Below are 25,605 nucleotides of genomic sequence, written 5' to 3'. Positions count from 1 at the left end.
AAAATGTTAATTAACAATTACATCTTTTAAAATACATTTATTCATGTATTAATTCAACAAGCCCTGCTGTGTAGGCAAAATGCATGAGAACTAAATATTTCTTAATTGTACCCAGCCCCAAATTTCTAATGGGACAGCTAAGGTAAAAACCACAAAGTGATGTTTTAGAAAAGCCCTTGCAAGGAGTCAGAAGCAAGAATTCAGTTCCACATTTGCCATCTATTAGTTCTTTCACCCTGAGCAATTCACTAAATCTTTGAGTTTCAGTTTGTCACTTGGAGAAATGGAGATAATGCTAGCCTTCCCCGCCTTGCAGGATAAATAAAAATATGTGATACCTCTTGTTAAATGGTAAAGAGTTAGATAAAAGACATATAAAAAGTAGTTATGTATTCAGTATTTTATTTATTTACTTTTGGCTGTGTTGGGTCTTCGTTTCTGTGCGACGGCTGTCTCTAGTTGCAGCAAGCGGGGGCCACTCTTCATCGCAGTGCGCGGGCCTCTCACTATCGCGGCCTCTCTTGTTGAGGAGCACAGGCTCCAGACGCGCAGGCTCAGTAGTTGTGGCTCACGGGCCTAGTTGCTCCACGGCATGTGAGATCTTCCCAGACCAGGGCTCGAACCCGTGTCCCCTGCATTGGCAGGCAGATTCTCAACCACTGCGCCACCAGGGAAGCCCCTGTATTCAGTACTTTAATTAATATGCCAGGCTCTGGAGCTTACTGACATTGTGCCTGCCCTTAAAGACTGCTAGAAGAGACAAACATAAAGTATAAAGTGAAGAATACTATTTTAGAGATTACATACAAAGGACTTGGGAGCATGACTGAGGGGGTGCTTGGAGAGAGGAAGGTTGAGTTGTCTGAGTTCTTTGTACGATTTTGTGTATTTAACCCCTTATCAGACACATCATTTACAAATATCTTCTCCAATTCGGTAGGCTGCCTTTTCATTTGTTGATGGTTTCCTTTGCTGTGCAAGAGCTTTTAAGTTTGAGTAGGTCTCATTTGTTTATTTTTGCTTTTGCTTCCCTTGCCTGAGGAGACATATCAAAAAATGTATTGCTAAGACCAATATCAAAGAGGCATACTGGCTTATATTTTCTTCTAGGAGTTTTACGGTTTCAGGTTTTTGTATATGGTGTGAGAAGTAGTCCAGTTTGATTCTTTTGACACATATAAAAATAAGTAAACATGTAAGAAAGCGTGATTGTTATTTTTACAAATAAATGAACCTTATAATCTTTCTCAGACTAAAATTAATTTACTGCTTTTAATGTTTGCATTTCACATGAATGTTTCATTAGTGTGCTCTTCAAGCTAATGTTCACCTCAGCGATATCCACTGTAGCTAATTTTGGTTCTTCCATGTTATACAAGAACTAATATGTTTTTAAAAAACAAGTCATGAAGTTTGTAGTGTTCTCATTAAATATTGCTCATCTTGATATTGAAATTAAATTACTCTTATCTTTAAAACAGTAATATTAAGGGCTTCCCTGGTGGTGCAGTGATTGAGAGTCCGCCTGCCGATGCAGGGTTCACGGGTTCGTGCCCCGGTTCGGGAAGATCCCACATGCCGCAGAGCGGCTGGGCCCGTGAGCCATGGCCACTGAGCCTGCGCGTCCGGAGCCTGTGCTCCACAATGGGAGAGGCCACAACAGTGAGAGGCCCGCGTACCGCAAAAAAAACAAAAACAAAAACAAAAAAACAAACCCAGTAATATTAAATTAAGGCTTTCACTTTTGGACTAAATTTTTGAAATTAAAATTATAACAGCATACATGGTCACTCTTGGAAAACTTTATTTACCTTTAAGCTCACAGTGTCTAAATTTTCTTCAAATCCAATCTTTTCTGTACTTATCTAAAGCAGTTATTGTACTCTTACTGTCATACATTATTAGGTTCTCTACTAACACGATATGGCTTTATTCTAAGCAGTCACAATCTGAATAAGTGATTTCTTTCCAAAGTGACCTAATAAAGCTATCATTGATTAAGAGAGAAATGTATTTCTTCTCTTTCTCACACATTTTGAGCTTTCTGATTCTAAAAGTTTTCTGTTGCTTCCATCAGAATTTGGCAAGGGGGCTAAGTGAGGGAAGCATAAGATTTTGAAAAGAGTCACATGCTAGTCAAGTGCATAAAAGTCAGGCATAGTGGACCTCCCCACTCCAAGTCGCCTGGAATACTAGCTTGTGCTGTGCGTAAAAATTTCACCACACCTCTTCGACTTAATTAGCTGGCTCACTATAGTGGGCTGGAGGGGCTTGGCCACTTGCCTGCTGCTACTATTTTGTGTCGTCGGTGATTGGCATGTGTTATGTTGGCAAGCTCGAGGGAGTTCGGAATTTTATTTGAAGTTGGATTTCACTAATTATATAAATTTGGCCTGGTTACATTTGAGGAGGGATTATTTCTAAACACTTAATTTTTGTATCTTAAAAGTAATAAATGCATATAGCAAAGAAGATTAAAACCACACCCCTAGTCCTACCTCCCATAGGCAAGCACTGTTAATGGTTTCTTGTGTAAACTTCCAGAAATTTCCTGTGCATATCAAAACTTATCTATATGAAAATATATATCTAACCTATCCTTTAAAAAATAGCTGTTTAATACTGTTGTGTACCCTGCTTTTTTAACTTAATGTTTTGTAGGCATCTTTCTATGCCAGCACATAGCACTTCATTCTTTTTGACAACAACATTTAGGATGTTCTAATTTCTTTTTCTACAGCGCTACAATGAAAATCCTTGTATGTAATGCATCTTTGTGTACTTCCTGTTGGCTAAATTCCTAGGGATAGAATTTCGGGATCAAAGCGTAATGTTAAATTATTCTCCAAATTTGTATGCCAATTTAAATAACAAGAATTTATGAAAAGTACCTATTCCCCAGAATTTGAAAGAGTATTAAAGGAGAATGAAATTAGGCTTGAATAAAGCTCCCAGATGCATTACACATGTCTAAATTATGGTAGATACTTACATAAGTATTAGACCCTCTCATTTGACTTAACACGTATAATTTTTTCTTATAATAGACCCCAAATGAAAGAGAATTGATCACCTTGGCAAAAGAGATTAGGACAGTCCTAGAGGGGGAAATGCTGTTCTTCAGGAAGTGGTTTAAATTGGTTGCAAAAATCAAATGAAATACTTTATGTCCTAATGGTTTTATATTTGTAAACTTTGAGAAACTATAAATATAAGCATTTACTTCCCTTTAGGTTTTAGCAAAGAATTTTCCTTTCATCCCTTGCAAATTAGGCCTTTTCTTAAATCTCTATGTCTCTTCCTCTACCTTCATAGCAAAATTATCCTCTGCAGACTTGGTCCAGATTCAAGGAATGTACCATCCAACACTCACAGTGCTGGCATGATCAGAATGGCTTTTTGTTTGACAACTGGATTTTTGGTGTTTTAAAAGTGATGAAATATCTCAAACAGGTGGAAAAAAAGGAGTAGCCTTGTGGATCATATGTTTTCTTGCCTGGTCATTTAGTTTTTCATATTTTGTTTTCCTGATGATTTTAATGAATGCCTATGTAATATATTCCACAGATTTCAATGGGACAGATGTTACAAGATTTTGGAAAATTTCTTGGAATGTTTCTTCTTGTTTTGTTTTCTTTCACAATTGGACTGACACAACTGTATGATAAAGACTATACTCCAAAAGAACAGAAGGACTGTGTAGGCATCTTCTGTGAACAGCAAAGCAATGATACCTTCCATTCGTGAGTGTCTTTTAAATTTTTAGTAAATATATGTCTGTCTTTCTGTTGTGTTATGTGTGAATTCATACCTACAGAACTAGGACTTCAAATTTTCTTTAAGGAATGCATTTTGAATAAGAAATACTTATTTTTCATGAATCATTTATAGTCACCTTTACACATAGAATCTTAAATAATTAGTGGCCTGAGTTATTACATTGTCTCCTCAACTACAGTCTATCTTAACAGAGGAACTCTTGCATTTTGTGCACTCTTAGCATTTTGGGCAGGACAGTTCTTTGTGGGTCCTATATATGTATTGTGAGATGTTCCACGTCTCTGCCCTTCAAGTATTAATTGTCAGTGGCAATTCCCAGTCATTGTTACAGCCAAAGCACTCTCAGATTTCAACACTTCTTAGGAGGTCATTAGGGTTGAGATTGTTAAAGCTTCAAGAACATTTTTTTTCTCTAATTTATTGTATCAGAAGGAATTGAACAACCAGTTGTGAGGCAGACAAAATACCTCCCCACATTCTTAGATAAAATAATGGAGAAGAGGTGTAGAATTACACGTTTGTTGTATTCCTATTATGTACCAACTATTCTTTAGTTTATTTAAGGAATAAGATTAAATGAGTAATAAATATTCATCTAACACCTTCAGTATGCCAGACCCTGTTCTAAGTGCTAAGTAAATGAAGTATCAGTGAACAAAACTACCCTCACGGAGTTTATTATTCTGTTGAGGTGATACAGGCAATAAAAATAAAATATGTAGTATATTGCACAGTATTGATATAGTATATATCAGTATTACACAGGCCCTTGCCTGTAGCCCAAATAAAGCTTGGGCCAGGGAGGATTTTTGTGTGAGAGGGTGTAGCTTTAGTTAGGTAGGAGGTTAAGGAAGGCCTCACAAAAGATGACATCCAAGTAAAGATATAAAGCTGGTGAAGGATCAAGCCATGAAAAGGTATCTGGAGGAGGAGCGTTGGCAGATAGGGGAATGGCAAATGCAAATGCCTTGAGATGGGAGTGTGGTTGGTATGTTCAAGGAAAAGCCAGGAGGTCAGCATGGATGGTATGTAGTGAATCAGAGCGAGAGCTGTAGTAGATTAGGTCAGGAAGGTAATGGGGAATAAAGCGGATCATGATGGTGGAGTAAGAGGACTTGGAGCTCACCTCCCCCCAAAACACATCAAAAATACATCTACATGTGGAATAATTCTCACTGAAAGCTAGCTGGAAAGAGGCAGAAGGACTCCTGTACAACAAAGGCTTTAAGAAAGGTATACATGTAATCGGGTAGGATGAGAAGAAAGTGATTGGTCAGGACCTGTGCCCCGGGAAGGGATTCAAAGGAAAAGGGAGATTACACAGGTGGATACTCGCCCTGGGGAGTTAGTGGGTCAAGCCACAGACTGGGTGTTCCAGTCTGGTTTCTACGCATAGGAGACAAGCCCCCTTAACTGGCTGGAGAAACCCTGGGAGAGATAGAAAGGCTGGAACAGCCTGGATGCCACTAATGAGGGGTGCAGGTGCTGGCTTGCCCCCTGCTAGGGCAGAGAGAGGTCTGCCCTAGTGGCTGTCAGATTTCCTGTGACCACCTTGCTGCTCTCCCGAGCCCAAACTGAGAGAATACCCCAGCTCCACTCATTCCACATCACAGGATGGCACTGGATCTAGGGCATCCAGGACTTGGGAGAAGACTCGTCCTTGTGACATAGAGGCAACCAGTCCTGGAGCATAGCCCAGGTGGTGTGGCAGCTGCCATTGTTGGAGCTTACTCCAGTGGCACCCCAGAAGCAGCCCAGAGTTTTGACAGCAGCACAGCTGCTGGGTTTCCTGTGGCCACCTTGCTATGTGCCCAAGTCCAGACTGAGTGGATGCTCTGGCCCCACTCACTTCACACCATAGCGCAGCGCTAGATCTGGGGTGGCCAATACCAGGGAAAAGACACGACCATGGGCTGCATCTGAGTGGAGCCACGGACACCTACACAGGTAGTGCATTAGACCTCTATAAGTGCATGAACCCCACTTGCTTCAGCACCCCCCTCCTTTGGGGCAAAGATCCTGGTGTGGGGAGAAGGAAAAACACACTTGAAAAGGAACAGAGCCAGCTCTAGCCTGACCCTCAGGGCTTTTACTCCAGCAGCTTGGGAGCAGATCCCACAGGGCAGTGATGGCCAGTGAGCAAAGAGAACATCGCACCTCACACCCTGCGTAGGCTCTAGCTCTTCCATCTCTAGCCACACCTCCTACCAAGGTCATAGCTGCCAGCATACCCTGAGGAAACACTGGTGTCCACATCAAATCCAGCCATCCCACCAAAGGCATTGGGTACACACATAAGAACACCCCTTCAAGACCACAATAGGTAACTGTTTCACCTAAATTCATAGAGGCAAAGAAAGTTAAGTAAAATGAAAAGGCAGAGGAACTACTCTCAATTGAAAAAGTAAGAGAAAAACCTTGAAAAAATAAATAATGAAACAGAAATAAACAATTTACCAGATAAAGAATTCATGTCATTGGTAATAAAAATGCTAACTAAATTAGTTTAGATCAAGAGAATTGATCTAAACAAAGATCACTTTAACAAGGAACTAGAAAATATAAAAAAGACCAAAACAAGAATAGGCAATTCAATATCTGAAATAAAAAACACTCTGAATAACAGCCTAAGTGACACAGAAGAACACATAAGTGATCTGGAAGACAGAATAATGGAAATCACCCAATCAGAACAGCAGAAAGAAAGACAAATGAAAATAAAAAAACGAAAGGAGTCCACTAGATCTCTAGGATAACATTAAACATACCAACATTCACATAATAGGGGTTCCAGAAGGAGAAGAGAGAGAGAGAAGGGGATCAAAAATGTATTTGAAGAAATTATGGCTGAAACTTTCCCAAATCTGAAGAAGGAAACAGATATCCAGGTACAGGAAGCACAGAGGGTCCAAAACAAGATGAAACCAAACAGACCCACATCAAGACATATCATAAACAACATGGCAAAAGTTAAAGAGAGAATAAAAGATAAAGAGAGAATAAAGATAAAGAGAGAATTCTAAAGGCATGAAAAGAAAATCAGTCATATACAAGGGAATCCCCATAAGACTATCAGCTGATTTTCTCTGCAGAAACTTTGTGGGCCAAAAGGGAGAGGTTTGATACATTCAAAGTGCTGAGAGGAAAAGACCTACAACCTAGGATACTCTACCCAGCAAGATTATCATTTAGAATAGAAGGAGAAATAAAGAACTTATCAGACAATCAAAAACTAAAAGAATTCATCAACAGTAAACCTAAAAAATGTTGAAGGGTCTTATCTAAATGGAAAAGAAGCAAGAATCTATAGGAAAGGGAAAATCCCACTAGGAAAGGCAGTTACATAGTAAGGATTGAAGATTACTTTAAAAAGCCAGTACATAGATGAAAAGAAAAAAACATACACACAAAAGCAACTGTAAATGCAGTAAACAGTTGAGAGATAAGCATGAAGATGTGAAATATGACATTAGAAACACAATGTGGGTGAGGGGGGTAAAAATGTAGATCTTTTAAAATGTGTTTGAACTTAAATGACTATCAGTTTAAAACAAGTAGATATAATTATGGGACAGCATATATGAGCCCTATGGTAAACACAAATCAAAAACCTATGATAGGCTTCCCTGGTGGCGCAGTGGTTGAGAGTCTGCCTGCCGATGCAGGGGACACGGGTTCGTGCCCTGGTCTGGGAAGATCCCACGTGCCACGGAGCGGCTAGGCCCCTGAGCCATGGCCACTGAGCCTGTGCGTCCGGAGCCTGTGCTCCACAACGGGAGAGGCCACAACAGTGAGAGGCCTGCGTACTGAAAAAAAAAAAAAAAAACCTATGATAGATATGCAAAAACCAAAAAGAAAGGAACTCAAGTATACTACTAAAGGAAATCATCAAACCACAACAAGAGAAACAAAAAGAAGAAATGAACAGAAGAGAACTACAAAAACAACTGGAAAACAAGGAATAAAATGGTAATAACTGCATACCTATCAATAACTACGTTAAATGTCAATGGACTAAATGCTCCAATCAAAAGACATAGGGTGGCTGATTCCATGAAAACACAAGACCCTTCAATATGCTGCCTGCAAGAGACTCACTTCAGGGCTAAAGAAACAAAAAGTGAGGGATAGAAAAAGATACTTCATGCAGATGAAAATGACAAAGAAGCAGGGATAGCAGTACTCATATCAGACAAAACAGACTTTAAAACAAAGTCTGTAACAAAAGACAAAGATGAGCACTGTATAATGATAAAGGTTACACTCATTAACATATATGCACCCAATACAGGAGCACCTAAATATATAAAGCAAATACTAACAGACATAAAGGGAGAAATTGATAGTAATACAATAATAGTAGGGGACTTTAACCTCTCAGTGACATCAATGGATAGATCATCCAAACAAAATCAGTAAGAAAACAGTGTTCCTAAATGACACCATAGACCAGTTGAACTTAATTGGTATTTACAGGACATTCCATCCCAGAACAGCAGAATATACATTCTTTTCACGTGTATATGGAATGTTCTCCAGGATGGATCACATACTAGGCCACAAAACAAGCCTTAATAAATTTAAGAGAATAGAAATGATATGAAGCATTTTTTTCTGACTGCAGTGATATGAAACTAGAAATCAGCTATAGAAAGGAAAATGGGAAAAGAACAAACATGTGGAGACTAAATAACATGCTACTAAAAAACCAATGGGTCAATGATAAAATCAAAGAGGAAATCAGAAAATAGCTCGAGACAAATGAAAATGGAAACACAACTTTCCAAAATTTGAGGGATGCAGCAGAAGCAGTTCTAAGAGGGAAGTTTATAGCAATACTGGCCTTCCTCAAGAAATAAGAAAAATTTCAAACAAATATCTTAACCTACCACCTAAAAGAATTAGAAAAAGAGCAAACAAAGCCCCAAATCAGTAGAAGGAAGGAAGGAAGGAAATAATAAAAATCAGAGTGGAAATAAATAAAATAGAGATAAAAAACAGAAAAGATCAATGAAACCAAGAACTGGTTTTTTGAAAAGATTAACAAAATTGATAAACCTTTAGCCAGGCTTACCAGAAGAAAAAGCCAGCCTTTACCCAAATAAACAAAATAAGAAATGAAAGTGGAGAAATAACAAACCAATACCACAGAGATACAAAAAAATCATAAGAGAATACTATGAATGGTTATATGCCAACAAATTGGACAACCAAAAAGAAATGGACAAATTTCTAGAAACATACGGCCTGCCAAGACTGAATCAAGAAGAAACAGTCAATTTGAACATACTGATCACTAGAAGTGAAATTGAATTTGTAAAAAAAAAAAAACCCAGCAAACAAAAGTCCAGAATGGGATGGCTTCACAGGGGAATTCTACCAAACATATAAAGAATTAATACCTATCCTTCTCAAAGTATTTCAAAGAATTAAAGAGGATGGAACACTCCCAAATTCATTCTATGAGGCCACCATTACCCTGATACCAAAACCAGACAAAGACAGTACAAAGCAAATTATAGGCTAATATTTTTGGTAAATATAGATGCAAAAATCCTCAATAAAATATTTGCAAACTGAATCTAAAAATGTGTAAAAAGGATCATGCACTATGATCGAGTCGGATTTACTCCAGGGTCACAAGGATGGTTCAATATATGCAAATCAATCAATGTGATACACAACATTAACAAAAGGTAGGATAAAAATCACATGGTCATCTCAATAGTTGCAGAAAAAGTGTTTGACAAAATTCAACATCCATTCATGATAAAAACTCATCAAAGTGGGAATAGAGGGAACATACCTCAATGTGATAAAGGCCATTTGACAAACCCATAGCCAACCTCACACTCAATGATGAAAAGCTGAAAGCTTTCCCATTAAATTCAGGAACAAGACAAGGATGGCCACTCTCACCACTTCTATTTAACAAAGTATTGGAAGTCCTAGCCACAGTGATCAGACAAGAAAAAGAAATAAGACATATCCAAATTGGAAGGGAAGGTGTAAAACTCACTATTTGCAGATGACATATTTTATATAGAAAATCCTAACGTCTCCACCCAAAGAACTATTAGAACTAATAAGGGAATTCAACAAGGTTGCAGGATACAAGGTTAACATACAGAAATCTGTGCATGTTAATTAGTTTCTGTACACTAATAATGAAATATCCGAAAGAGAAAGTAAAAAACCAAAATCAATCCCATTTAAAATCACACCTAGCCATAAACTTAACCAAGGAGGTGAAAGACAGTACTCTGAAAATTATGAAACATTGATGTAGGAAATTGAAGATGATACAAATGGAAAGTTACCCCGTGTTCTTGGATTGGAAGAATTAACATTGTTATAATGGCCAAATTACCCAAAGCAATCTACAGATTTAATGCAGTCCCTATCAAAATACCCATAACATCTTTCACAGAGCTAGAACAAATAATCCTAATATTCATATGGAGCCAGAAAAGACCCTGAATTGCCAAAGCAATCTTGAGAAAAATGAACAAAGCTGGAGGTGTAAGCCTCCCAGACTTCAGACTATACTACAAAGCTACAGAAATCAAAACAGCATGATACTGGCACAAAAACAGATCAGGGGGACAGAATAGAGAGCCCAGAAATAAACCCATGCACCTTTGGTCAATTAATCAATGACAAACAAGGCAAGAATATACAGTGAATAAAAGACACTCTCTTCAACAAGTCGTGCTAGAAACACTGGACAGCTACACGTAAAACAATGAGATTAGAATATTCCCTCAGACCATATACACAAATAAACTCAAAGTGGTTAAAAGACCTAAATGTAAGACATGACACAGTAAAACTCCTAGAAGAGAACATAGAACACTCTTTGACATACATCATAGCAATATTTTTTTGTATCAGTCTCCTAAGGCAAAAGAAATAAAAGCAAAAATAAGCAAATGGACCTAACTAAAGTTAAAAGCTTTTGCACAACAAAGGAAACCATTGACAAAACGAAAAGACAACCTACAAAATGGGAGAAAATATTTACAAGTCATGTGACTGACAGAGGGTTAATATTCAAAATATGTAAACAGCTGATACAACTCAATATTGAAAAACAAACGACACAATCAGAAAATAGACAGAAGACCTGAATAGACATATTTCCAAAGAAGACATACAGATGACTAACAGGCACATGAAAAAGTGCCTAACATCACTAATTATTAGAGAAATGCAAATCAAAGCAAAAATGAGATATAGTCTCACACCAGTCAGAATGGCCATCATCAAAAACTCTACAAATTACAAATGTTGGAGAAGATGTGGAGAAAAGAGAAACCTCATACACTGTTGGTAGGAATGTAAATTGGTGCAGCCACTGTGGAAAACAGTATGGAGGTTCCTTAAAAAACTAAAAATAGAACTACTGTATGATCCAGCAATTCCACTCCTTGTTATATAGCCAGAAAAAAATGAAAGCACTAATTTGAAAAGATACGTGCACCCCAATGTTCATAGCAGGACTATTTACAGTAGCCAAGATATGGAAGCAACCCAAGGGCCCGTCGACAGATGAATGAATTAAGAAGGTGGGATATATATATTCCATCTTCTTAATCCATATAAATACACAATTTAATATTCAACCATAAAAAAGAATGAAATTTTGCCATTTGCAACAATGTGCATGGATCTAGATAATATTATACTTAGTGAAATAAGTCAGACAGAGAAAGACAAATACTGTATAATGTTACTTCTGTGTGGAATCTAAACAATAATACAAATGAATATATATGCAGAAGAGAAACAGACTCACAGATATAGAAAAACAAACTTGTGGTTACCAAAGGGGAGAGGGAAGCAGGGATTGACAAATTATGGGTATGAGATTAACAGATACAAACCACTATGTATAAAATAGATAAGCAACAAGGATATATTGTATAGCACAGGGAATTATAGCCATTATCCTGTAATAATTTATAATGGAGTATGATCTGCAAAAATACTGAATCACTATGCTGTACACCTAAAACTAACATAATATTGTAAATCAACTATACTTCAATTGAAAGAAAGAAATGAAGGGAAAAAAAGAAAGAAAGGTAATGGGATCATGTAGGACCTTGTTGGCCCTTGTATGCACTTTGGGCTGTTGAGCTTGAGAGCCATTTGAAGTTTTTGGGTGAAGAAGTGGCAAAATCTAACTAAGTATTACAGGATCATAGGCTGCTCTGTTGAGAAAAGACAGAAGTAGTAAGAGATTAAACAGGAATAATTTATCTTCCTTTTGAGTTTGTTTCTTTGTTTAAAGTAAGGCATATCTGTGATGTTGGGTCCAACCTCAGTTATTTTATAAAATATTACTCCTGGGCTATCTATGTACTCTTTAGGTAATGTTGATATAAATGAATTCTTTATTTTCGCTAATTAACTTAAAATTCCTTTTAAACAGAAATGTAATTGTCTTTACAGGTTCATCGGCACTTGCTTTGCTTTGTTCTGGTATATTTTCTCCTTAGCACATGTGGCAATCTTTGTCACAAGATTTAGCTACGGAGAAGAATTACAGTCCTTCGTCGGAGCTGTTATTGTTGGGACATACAATGTTGTGGTTGTGATTGTGCTTACTAAGCTGCTGGTGGCAATGCTTCATAAAAGTTTTCAGTTGATAGCAGTAAGTGTTCATTCTTTTAAAAATTTTATATTCTCTTCAGACCATACCAAATGTATATAGTAGATAAGGCAAAGATTTAAAAGAATTAAGAATGTGTCATTTAAAAATTAAATATAGATTTTTTTAAAAATGTAAGTAATGTATATTAACTGCAAGTCTTGAACCAAATTTTTACCTACAAGGTGTGGAAACATTTGAACAATCTTAAACAATCTCTTCATACCAGCCCTACTGTGTGTGTGTGCATGTGTGCATGCCTATTCATATCCTGTGTTGGTTTTTCACTTGCCTCTTACAGAATCATGAAGACAAAGAATGGAAGTTTGCTCGAGCAAAGTTGTGGCTTAGCTACTTTGATGACAAATGTACATTACCCCCACCTTTCAACATCATTCCTTCGCCAAAGACTATCTGCTATATGATTAGTAGCCTCAGTAAATGGATTTGCTCTCATACATCAAAAGGCAAGGTTAAACGGCAGAACAGCTTAAAGGTAAGAAGTTAGATGGTTGAACTGCAACATGATAATTTTAATAATTACTAATCTCAGATGTTCCTAAAGCATAAATATGCAGGTTCCTAAGGGCTAAGACTTGTGTTGTTTTGCACAGGGCATTCTCTGTACTAATTTGTTGTGGTTATAAAGCAATTAGCAAAACGGCTTAAAAAAAAACAAGGGCTAAGACTTTTTTTTTTCACTCCTGTATCCCTAATGCATAGCATAGTATCTAACATAAAGTAAGGATTCAATAAATATTTATTGAAAATGAGAGAGAGAGCTGTGATTTTTTTCATGAATTCTCAGCTCACAGTTTTAAAACAAGGAAAACATTCAGAATACCTAGGCTGTCAGCATAAGAGTGACTCTTAGAGTCAATGCATATTTTTCTGGTTCTTCTTGAAAGTTGTTCAATACATGAATAATTCAATACATGTTGCTATAAGCCAGGAATTGGCAAACTTTTTCTGTAAATGACCGGATAATAAATATTTTAGACTTTGTGGGCTGTGAAAAAATTGTAGATTTTATGTGGGTAGTAATACAACAAGAGAGAAAACAAATTTCCACAAAATTTTTATTGATGAAATTAAACATATGAGAATAATTGAGTAATACTTTTTTTTTATAATACAGCTCTATTAATGAATAGAATTCCATTTTGAGGGGGAATAACATTTTGTTTATTTGGAGTTCAAAATTAGTAGTCCCCATCATCAAATTGATTACAAAACGTTCATCTGTAAAAGCCATTCTTAGCTCATAGGCCATCAGAAACACAAAGTGGGTCATATTTGGCCTGTGAGTCATAGTTTGCTAATCCCTACTATAAACTAAAGATCTTAAATCAAGGTAAGTGTACAGATAAATGAATAAAACAAATATGCATGGCATGTTTCAAATGTGTTGAACATTATTTTGTAACATGTAGTGGCAAAAATATAGTCTAATAAAGCATTACAAGATATGTGTTTGTATCTGTAAATTTTTTTAAAAATCCACTTCATTTAAATATTTTTATGCACATTGTTAGTATCATAGTTTTTGTTTTGAAGGAATGGAGAAATTTGAAGCAAAAGAGAGATGAAAACTACCAAAAAGTGATGTGCTGTTTAGTGCATCGTTACTTGACTTCCATGAGACAAAAGATGCAAAGTACAGATCAGGCAACTGTGGAAAATCTAAATGAACTGCGCCAAGATCTGTCAAAATTCCGAAATGAAATAAGGGATTTACTTGGCTTTCGGACTTCTAAATATGCTATGTTTTATCCAAGAAATTAGCGATTTTCTAAATCACGTAGAGAATAATTTTCAATAATAAATCTGAAAGACTGCATTTGTATAACTTGCAATTAAATTAGTAAGATATATATTGAAATAAAGAATTATGTAAAAGCCATTCTTTAAAATATTTATAGCATAAATATATGTTATGTAAAATATGTATATACGATTAGTTTTTTTAAAACCCTCTGTTCGTGGCTTTTTGCAGTAATGAAACAGATTAAGTAGATAGATTTTGTTAGCATGCTGCTTAGTTTTCTTATTTAAACGGTGCTTAATTTTTTTTTCCCTTTCTGCTTAAGAGGGGCAGCATTAGAATTGTAGTGACTATTGCCAGAAGGTTTTGTAAAACTGAAGATCAGCAAATGTGGACTGATCTCCTTCCATAGGGTACACTTGAGATATAGAAGTCTTGTTTTTTAAAATCTTTGTTTTAAGAGTTTACATATATAGTTCAGTATTTATTGTTTAGGAGTATAGGTTTACCTAAAACAATAGTCTATTTTTTCTTTTGTTATAATCTTAAGCAACAAAGATAAAGCCCTAATGAATGTTTGAATCTATTTGTGTCTATAAATTTAAATTCACCTCAATGTTTGTTACTGTAATATATTTACTTTTACATGGTTGTAATCACTTTATATTTTTCATTTTGCTTTTTTCACTTAATAGTATTTTATATATACATTTCCATGTATTGATAGAGTCCACGTATTTAAATTTTTATAGAATTATATAGTTTTTGAAAAATATAGTTAGTAGACTTTTCATTTTGTAGCTATAGAGTATTTGATTATGTTTATAAGTTTGCATAGCTACTTCTCTAAGGTTAGGTATTTATTGGCTTTTAATTTTTTATTATCATAAAAGTGATATAATTTTTTTTCAAGCTGGAGTGAATGTTCCTAGTTATAAAGCTAACCCAAAATAAGGATTTAGAAGGTATTTCTTTGTCATGTATGGTCACAGCCTGTTTTGTTTGTGTAAACATTGGAAGACCCTTTAATGCAAGGATTTGTTTTACTTTTGGACTAAGGTTCTTGATCTTATATCCAAAAGTATTTTCCACAGGATTTAACATAGTTCTAGAAATGGGACTTCATGCTTATTTGTGGCTCATTCTTGATGCTTAGGGTGAAAAGCATTGACTTTTTAAATTGGAGAATAAAGTATATATTTAAATTTTTTTCCTGTGCTCATGTAAGGGATATAGTTAACATTTTTTTCATAGGCTATTCCTTATTTATTCATGCAGCATTTCCAGTTAAGAGGTTATTATGTATATAATTATCTTCTTAACTGAATGTCAGATGGTCTTAAGGCCACAGGGTGCAGGTAGCCCTTGGTCTATAAGTACCACCGATCCAGGGATCAATGTTGAAATATGTTAGTGTTGTGTTTCATCTTGCTTTTTACTTTTTATTTTTTAATTTCCAAATTGTAAGTGTTCCCTTTTTTGGGCAAATTCTTATAAAAATGTTTATTGTAAAGTTATATATTTTGTCTATGATGGGATTAAGCACTTCCCAATTGGGATTTTACATCAGGGTTTTTAGTCATTCTAAAAAATATCTAATTATTAAATCAAAATATTTATAGAGTGCCTACTGTATGCATGAGTTACTTACGAGGTATATTTTGAATGACAGCATATTGTAAGAAAAAAGGTAAATAAAACTTGACATTAGATTATAAATTGACAGAGTTTGTTCATTGTTTTATTGTATACTTTTAATTGAGATATAATTCACATATCATAAAATTCACTTTTAAAGTATACAGTTCACTGTTGTTGTTTTTTTTAATTATGGCAACAAAGGTCTAAAATGCAAAACATCAACATCAGACCCCTTTGTACCTCTTCCTGCCTCTGGTGGCAATGATATTTGACTCTTTTAGCTATTTCTTTTTATATTTGTAAATACCATATTTTGAAATAATATGACTATACAAAGACCTGTATGTGAGTGTTTATAGCAGCTTTATTCATGATCCCAAATTGAAAACAACCAAATGCCCGTGAACTGGTGAATGGGTAAATAAATCGTACATCCATACAGTGGAAATCTACTCAGTGATAAAAAGGAATTGTATCAGTCAGAGTTCAGTCAGAGAAACAGAACTACTAGGATATTGGCAGTCACATATGTTTGTGTGTACAGTGATTTGTTTACAGGGATTTGACATTACACAGTTGTTGGAGTTGGTTAAGCAGTCTCTGAGGCTGTTGTTTTCACATCTAATACTGGAGCTTGAAGTTCACCAGGTTGGCTGTTGGAAGAGGAAAATAGGTGTCAGGGGGAAGAAATGCGGATAAGCTGGAACCCATGAGGACAGTCTGAGACCCTTGTCACTTGTCTCTGTCTCCAACCTTGATGGTGTGGGAATCCTGTGGGAGAAGTTACCCTTTGCCACGTTGCTAAACACACTTGGTCCAGAATTAGAGAAACTGAAGGACAAGCCAAGGAAAGGTGGAATGATTAGAGTCCTGGCTGCTGACCTTCACCAGCAGGTTGAGCCAGCAGATAAGTTTCAACATGTGTAAACTATGAAAGTGCCTGCAAAAAAACACCAAATGGCTGCTGCTCTATTTCTCCCCACCAAATTTCACACTGAAATGTGTCTTGTGCCCACCCTACCTAGAAGCATACATGGGAGAGAATTCTGGGAAACATAATTCAGCCTATCCAAGTTGACACAGGAACAAACTAATGAAATATATGCAGTAACACAGATGAATCTTAAAAGTACTATACCAAGTTAGGACACTTATCACAAAAGGCTACACACTGTGTGATTCCATTAATATGACATCCTAGAAAAGACAAAACTATAGAAACCAAAATCAGATCATTGGTTACCAAGATCTGGTGGGAAGAGAAGATTGATTGCACAACTCATCAAACTATACATTTAAAAGGGTGAATTTTAATGTATGGAAATTATGCTTCAGTAAACCTGACAAAACTACATAATGGTACAACATACTAAAATAAAGAACTAAGAAGAAGGCTAGAGTAGCAATTCTCATATCAGACAAAATAGACTTTAAAATAAAGACTATTAAAAGAGACAAAGAAGGACACTTCATAATGATCAAGGGATCGATCCGAGAAGAAGATATAACAATTGTAAACATTTATGCACCCAACATAGGAGAACCTCAATACTTAAGGCAAATGCTAACAGCCATAAAGGGGAAATCGACAGTAATGCAATCATAGTAGGGGACTTTAACACCCCACTTTCACCAATGGACAGATCATCCAAAATGAAAATAAATAAGGAAACACAAGCTTTAAATAACACATTAAACAAGATGGACTTAATTGATATTTATAGGACATTCCATCCAAAAATAACACAATACACTTTCTTCTCAAGTGTTCACGGAACATTCTCCAGGATAGGTCATATCTTGGGTTACACATCAAGTCTTGGTAAATTTCAGAAAATTGAAATCATATCAAGTATCTTTTCTGACCACAATGCTGTGAGACTAGATTTCTATTACAGGAAAAAAAACTGTAAGAAATACAAACACATGGAGGCTAAACAATACGCTACTAAATAACCAAGAGATCACTGAAGAAATCAAAGAGGAAATCAAAACATACCTAGAAACAAATGACAATGACCAAAACCTACGGGATGCAGCAAAAGCAGTTCTAAGAGGGAAGTTTATAGCAATACAATCCTACCTCAAGAAACATCTCAAATAAACAACCTAATCTTACACGTAAAGCAATTAGAAGAACAAAAAAACCCCCAAAATTAGCAGAAGGAAAGAAATCATAAAGATCAGATCAGAAATAAATGAAAAAGAAATGAAGGAAACGATAGCTAAGATCAATAAAACTAAAAGCTGGTTCTTTGAGAAGATAAACAAAACTGATAAACCACTAGCCAGACTCATCAAGAAAAGAAGGGAGAAGACCCAAATCAACAGAATTAGAAATGAAAAAGAAGTAACTGACACTGCAGAAATGCAAAGGATCATGAGAGATTACTACAAGCAACTCTATGCCAATAAAACGGACAACCTGGAAGAAATGGACAAATTCTTGGAAAAGCACAACCTTCCGAGACTGAACCAGGAACAAACAGAAAATATAAACAGACCAATCACAAGCACTGAAATTGAAACTGTGATAAAAAGCTTCCAACAAACAAAAGCCCAGGACCAGGTGAATTCTATCCAACATTTAGACAAGAGCTAACACCTATCCTTCTCAAACTCTTCCAAAATATAGCAGAGGGAGGAACACTCCTAAACTCATTCTACGAGGCCACCATCACCCTGATACCCAAACCAGACAAAGATGTCACAAAGAAAGAAAACTACAGGCCAGTATCACTGATGAACATAGATGCAAAAATCCTCAACAAAATACTAGCAAACAGAATCCAACAGCACATTAAAAGGATCATACACCATGATCAAGTGGGGTTTATTCCAGGAATGCAAGGATTCTTTAATATATGCAAATCAATCAATGTGATACACCATATTAACCAACTGAAGGATAAAAACCATATGGTCGTCTCAATAGATGCAGAGAAAGCTTTCGTCAAAATTCAACACCCATTTATGATAAAACCCCCCCAGAAAGCAGGCATAGAGGGAACTCACCTCAACATAATAAAGACCATAGCTGACAAACCCACAGCCAACATCATTCTCAATGGTGAAAAACCGAAACCATTTCCTCTAAAATCAAGAACAAGACAAGGTTGCCCACTCTCACCACTATTATTCAACATAGTTTTGGAAGTTTTAGCCACAGCAATCAGAGAGGAAAAAGAAATAAAAGGAATCCAAATCAGAGAAGAAGAAGTAAAACTGTCACTGTTTGCAGGAGGCATGATACTATACATAGAGACTCCTAAAGATACTACCAGAAAACTACTAGAGCTAATCAATGAATTAGGTAAAGTAGCAGGATACAAAATTAATACACAGAAATCTCTTGCATTCCTATACACTAATGATGAAAAATCTGAAAGAGAAAGTAAGGAAGCACTCCCATTTACCATTGCAACAAAAAGAATAAAATACCTAGGAATAAACTTACCTTAGCAGACAAAAGGCCTGTATGCAGAAAACTATAAGACACTGATGAAAGAAATTAATGATGATACAAACAGATGGGAAGATAATACCATGTTCTTGGATTGGAAGACTCAACATTGTGAAAATGACCATACTACCCAAAGCAATCTACAGATTCAATGCAATCCCTATCAAACTACCAATGGCATTTTTCACAGAACTAGAACAAAAAATTTCACAATTTGTATAGAAACACAAAAGACACAGCCAAAGCAATCTACAGATTCAATTGCAATCCCTATCAAACTACCAATGGCATTTTTCACAGAACTAGAACAAAAAATTTCACAATTTGTATGGAAACACAAAAGACCCCGAATAGCCAAAGCAATCTTGAGAATGAAAAACGGAGCTGGAGGAATCAGGCTCCGTGACTTCAGACTATACTACAAAGCTACAGTAACCAAGACAGTATGGTACTGGCACAAAAACAGAAATATAGATCAATGGAACAGGATAGAAAGCCCAGAGATAAACCCACACACATGTGGTCACCTTATCTTTGATAAAGGAGGCAAGAATATACAATGGAGAAAAGACAGCCTCTTCAATAAGTGGTGCTGGGAAAACTGGACTGCTACATGTAAAAGAATGAAATTAGAACACTTCCTGACAGCAGACACAAAAATAAACTCAAAATGGATTAAAGACCTAATTGTAAGGCCAGACACTCTGAAACTCTTAGAGGAAAACATAGGAAGAACAGTCTTTGACATAAATCACAGCAAGATCTGTTTTGATCCACCTCCTAGAGTAATGGAACTAAAAACAAAAATAAACAAATGGGACCTAATGAAACTTAAAAGCTTTTGCACAGCAAAGGAAACCATAAACAAGATGAAAAGACAACCCTCAGAATGGGAGAAAATATTTGCAAATGAATCAACGGACAAAGGATTAATCTCCATAATTTACAAGCACCTCATGAAGCTCAATATCAGAAAAAAACAACCCAATCTAAAAATGGGCAGAAGACCTAAATAGACATTTCTCCAAAGAAGATATACAGATTGCCAACAAACACATGAAAGAATGCTCAACATCACTAATCATTAGAAAAATGCAAAGCAAAACTACAATGAGCTATCACCTCACACCAGTCAGAATGGCCATCATCAAAAAATCTAGAAACAATAAATGCTGGAGAGGGTGTGGAGAAAAGGGAACCCTCTTGCATTGTTGGTGGGAATGTAAACTGATACAGCCACTATGGAGAACAGTATGGAGCGTCCTTTAAAAACTAAAAGTAGAACTACCATATGACCCAGCAATCCCACAATGTTCATTGCAGCTCTATTTACAAAAGCCAGGACATGGAAGCAACCTAAGTGTCCATCGACAGATGAATGGGTAAAGAAGATGTGACACATATATACAATGGAATATTACTCAGCCATAAAAAGAAATGAAATTGAGTTATTTGTAGTGGATGGACCTAGAGTCTGTCATACAGAGTGAAGTAAGTCAGAAAGAGAAAAACAAATGCCATATGCTAATATATATATATATATATATATATATATATGGGATTGAAAGAAAAAAAAGTTCTGATGAACCTAGGGGCAGGACAGGAATAAAGATGGAGACATAGAGAATGGACTTGAGGACACGGGGAGGGGGAAGGGTAAGCTGGGGGAAGTAAGAGAGTAGCATTGACATATATACACTACCAAATGTAAAATAGATAGCTACTGAGAAGCAGCTGCATTGCATGGGGAGATCAGCTCTGTGCTTTGTGACCACCTAGAGGGGTGGGATAGGGAGGGTGGGAGGGAGACACAAGAGGGAGGGGATATGGGGTTATATGTATAGCTTATTCACTTTGTTATACAGTAGAAAGTAACACACCAATGTAAAGCAATTATACTGCAATAAAGAAGTTTTTAAAAAAAGATGTATATATATACCACATGTGTGTACATATACATATATCTGTATATATATATGTATATATACACATATATACAAATATATTGGAATATTACTCAGCCATAAAAAAGAATGAAATACCACCATTTGCAGCATCATGGATGGACCTAGAGAATGTCATTCTTAATGAAATAAGTCAGAGAAAGACAAACACTATATGATATCACTTATATGTGGAATCTAGAAAAAAATATCTATATACAAAACTCGTAGACATAGAAAACAAACTTATGGTTGCCAAAGGGGAGATGGATGAGGGAGGGACAAATTAGGAGTATGGGATTAACAGATAAAGACTACTATGCATAAAATAAGCAACAAGGATTTACTGTATAGCACAGGGAATTATATTCAATATCTCTTAATAATCTATAATGGAGTATAATAAAAAAATACTGAATCACTATGTTGTACACCTGAGGCTAACACAATATTGTAAATCAACAATACCTCAATGAAAAGAAGGAAAGAAAGAACGAAGGAAAGAAAGAAAGAAAGAAGAAAATAACAGTTGAATTTTATGAGTTATTACCACTCCAGAAGAAAACAGTGCTTGAATATGCAATTCAGTAGCCCATTAGTAACATAACACAGTCACGTGAATTATGGTAGTAAATGCCAGGGTGAAGAATTTTGTGTTTTTCAAAATTTACGTTAGCAATTCTAGATTCTTTGCTATTTCATATAAATTTTGGAATCTGCCCATCAATTTCTACCAAAATATCCTTGCGGTGATTTTGTTTGGAATTGCATTGATATTGAAATTTTTCTTTTCCTCGGAAAATACATTTATAAAATAACAAATAGGCCGAGGTTATAGACTGTAGGGAATCTAATTATTCAAAATTACACTAAGAAAATATTAATAGTACGAACGGCAGTGGCTGCTGTGGATATCACATTTGTAAGTAAATTTGTTAGCTTTCTGGCATCACTGCCCTGTGGGTAAATATGTCGTGTTTCTTGAAGAGATATTTAGAAGAATTGCCAGTGACAGTGTTTCTCTTCATTTGGTCATTTCACACTACTTTTTTCTTTTCCTACTCCCCCTGCCTCCAGTTTGAAATACATGCTTCAAATATAGAACTCAAAAGTACGAAAAATTTTATGTGTTAGTTACATGGTTTAAAATAACCATCTTTAAGAGACATGGTTTCTGATGTAAATTAAATTACAGTAGTACAAGAGGCAATGCAGCATGGTTGGGTAGGAGGTAAATGTATGTTTCAAAAAAGAACTGTTTCAGCCAGATAATGACAGGTTTCTTCATTCTGCTACCAGCAATCTAGACGTTTTTCTCTGTCTCCATTAGTAAGACTATTTGATCAATCCCTTCAGTTTTAGATAAAATTATTCTAAGATAGTAAAACTATCAGGTGCCATTTGAAAAGGGTTTTGAGGAAGAAAATGTACTAGCCACCTCATTAACTCATTCAGAAATTAAATTAATTTGGGAGATGATTCAACTCCATATTTTAAAACTCATTTCCCCCATTTTATATTTCAGTAGAAATAGCAAGCACATTGCTTATTTTAACAGAGAGGATTTTTTCTTTTTTTTTAAGGTACAAAACTAAACAAAGCATAGGAAGGGGCAGTTCTTTTATTCTCTGTATCCTCAGCTTAAGTATGTTGTTGATATTAAATGACACAAATTTGTTAAATGAAAATTTAGCCATTATCTATTTGTGTAAATATCCTGGAACTGATATCCAGTCAGATACCCTTCTAACAATTGCAATCTCTAAGTCTTATTCCATCAAATTGGATTGGAAGAAAACTTACATCACCTACTTCAGCTTTCTTATTTCATAGGAAAGAAAACTGACATATTAAGTAATTTGTCCAGGTTGTACAATGACTGACTTGGGATCTTGAGCTCCATTTATTATTTGTGTTGGGAAACATAGATCCAAACACTTTGGTTTTTTGAATGAATTTCTCACTATAGTTTCTTCTTGGTCAGAGAATAAAACTTAAGATGTCCAGTCCCTATTTTCTAAATGACTAGTTTATTAAAGACTTTAAGTTTATGACCAAGGTCAGAAGCAGAGACCAGTGAGATGAGCAAGAGACAGAGGGAAAGGATGCACAGTGGGGTATTAAACATAAATAAAAAATCAAGAGTCAGTCTTAGAAAATAAACAGGCCAGGCCATGGAGGGACCAAGGGTTTAGAATGGAGAAAGTGGTTAATTTTATTTCTGTGCTACTTTATATTTTGATCAGTTTGGTTATTCAAGAATCTGGAAACAGTTGAAGACCTATACAGGATCTCAGAAAGAATCCAATTCAACTTTATCATTTTATAGATAAGGAAACTAAGGTTCCCCAATGCTGCACTGTGAAGGAGAATCCAAGTCTTTCTCCTCATCATCCAGGAGGCTCTTCATTGTATTATGTTACTATTAATATAAATTTCTTGTTCGTGAGATAAATTAATCAGCTTTATATTTAAAAATTTTTTTTACATCTTTATTGGAGTATAATTGCTTTACAATGGTGTGTTAGTTTCTGCTTTATAACAAAGTGAATCAGTTATACATATACATATGTTCCCATATCTCTTACGTCTCCCTCCCTCCCACCCTCTCTATCCCACCCCTCTAGGTGGTCACAAAGCACCGAGCTGATCTCCCTGTGCTATGAGGCTGCTTCCCACTAGCTATCTATTTTACTTTTGGTAGTGTATATATGTCCATGCCACTCTCTCACTTTGTCACAGCTTACACTTCCCCCGCCCCAAATCCTCAAGTCCATTCTCTAGTAGGTCTGTGTCTTTATTCCTCTCTTACCCCTAGGTTCTTCATATTTTTTTTCTTAAATTCCATATATATGTGTTAGCATACGGTATTTGTCTTTCTCTTTCTGACTTACTTCACTCTGCATGACAGACTCTAGGTCCATCCACCTCATCACAAATAGCTGAATTTCGTTTCTTTTTATGGCTGAGTAATATTCCATTGTGTATATGTGCCACATCTTCTTTATCCATTCATTCGATGATGGACACTTAGGTTGTTTCCATGTCCTGGCTATTGTAAATGGAGCTGCAATGAACATTTTGGTACATGATCTTTTTTGTGGTATGTGGGCCTCTCACTGTTGTGGCCTCTCCCACTGTGGAGCACAGGCTCCAGACGCGCAGGTTCAGCGGCTATGGCCCACGGGCCCAGCCGCTCTGCGGCACGTGGGATCCTCCCGGACCGGGGCACGAATCCGCATCCCCTGCATCAGCAGGCGGACTCTCAACCACTGTGCCACCAGGGAAGCCCCATGACTCTTTTTGAATTATGGTTTTCTTAGGGTATATACCCAGTAGTGGGATTGCTGGGTCATATGGCAGTTCTATTTGTAGTTTTTTAAGGAACCTCCATACTGTTCTCCATAGTGGCTGTAGCAATTCACATTCTCACCAGCAGTGCCAGAGTGTTCCGTATTCTCCACACCCTCTCCAGCATTCATTGTTTCTAGATTTTTTGATGATGGCCATTCTGACTGGTGTTAGATGATATCTCATTGTAGTTTTAATTTGAATTTCTCTAATGATTAATGATGTTGAGCATTCTTTCATATGTTTGTTGGCAGTCTGTATATCTTCTTTGGAGAAATGTCTATTTAGGTCCTCTGCCCATTTTTGGATCGGGTTGTTTGTTTTTTTGTTATTGAGCTGCATGAGCTGCTTGTAAATTTTGGAGATTAATCCTTTGTCAGTTGCTTCATTTCCAAATATTTTCTCCCATTTTGAGGGTTGTCTTTTGGTCTTGTTTATGGTTTCTTTTGCTGTGCAAAAGCTTTGAAGTTTCATTAGGTCCCTTTTGTTTATTTTTGTTTTTATTTGCATTTCTCTAGGAAGTGGGTCAAAAAGGATCTTGCTGTGATTTATGTCATAGAGTGTTCTGCCTATGTTTTCCTCTAAGAGTTTGATAGTTTCTGGCCTTACATTTAGGTCTTTAATCCATTTTGAGCTTATTTTTGTGTATGGTGTTAGGAAGTGATCTAATCTCATACTTTTACATGTACCTGTCCAGTTTTCCAACCACCACTTATTGAAGAGGCTGTCCTTTCTGCACTGTACATTCCTGCCTCCTTTATCAAAGATAAGGTGACCATATGTGCGTGGGTTTATTTCTGGGCTTTCTATCCTGATCCATTGATCTATATTTCTGTTTTTGTGCCAGTACCATACTGTCTTGATTACTGTAGCTTTGTAGTATAGTCTGAAGTCAGGGAGCCTGATTCCTGCAGCTCCGTTTTTCATTCACAAGATTGCTTTGGCTATTCGGGGTCTTTTGTGTTTCTATACAAATTGTGAAATTTTTTGTTCTAGTTCTGTGAAA

General features: G+C 36.1%; 1 protein-coding gene across 6 annotated transcripts in view; it reads left to right on the top strand.

Moving 5' to 3' along the window:
* Nucleotides 1-15,924, top strand: part of TRPC1 (transient receptor potential cation channel subfamily C member 1) — a 63,928-nt gene extending 48,004 nt beyond the window's left edge. For 5 of the 6 annotated variants that reach the window (XM_030873302.2, XM_030873301.2, XM_060298516.1 and 2 more), the window contains 4 exons: nt 3,568-3,743; nt 12,238-12,439; nt 12,738-12,932; nt 13,994-15,924. In XM_030873302.2, the coding sequence (XP_030729162.1) occupies nt 3,568-3,743; nt 12,238-12,439; nt 12,738-12,932; nt 13,994-14,221 (801 nt within the window). In that variant the 3' untranslated portion in view covers nt 14,222-15,924. Of the gene's footprint in view, nt 1-3,567; nt 3,744-12,237; nt 12,440-12,737; nt 12,933-13,979 lie in introns of all 6 variants that reach the window. The other variant, XM_060298515.2, reaches the window with a different exon arrangement.
* The last annotated feature ends 9,681 nt before the right edge of the window (nt 15,925-25,605 follow it).

Source organism: Globicephala melas, chromosome 4 (genome assembly GCF_963455315.2).
Source record: "Globicephala melas chromosome 4, mGloMel1.2, whole genome shotgun sequence".
NCBI lineage: Eukaryota > Metazoa > Chordata > Mammalia > Artiodactyla > Delphinidae > Globicephala > Globicephala melas.
Note: the sequence above shows the minus strand (reverse complement) of the source record. Positions and strands in the feature narration are given on the sequence as shown.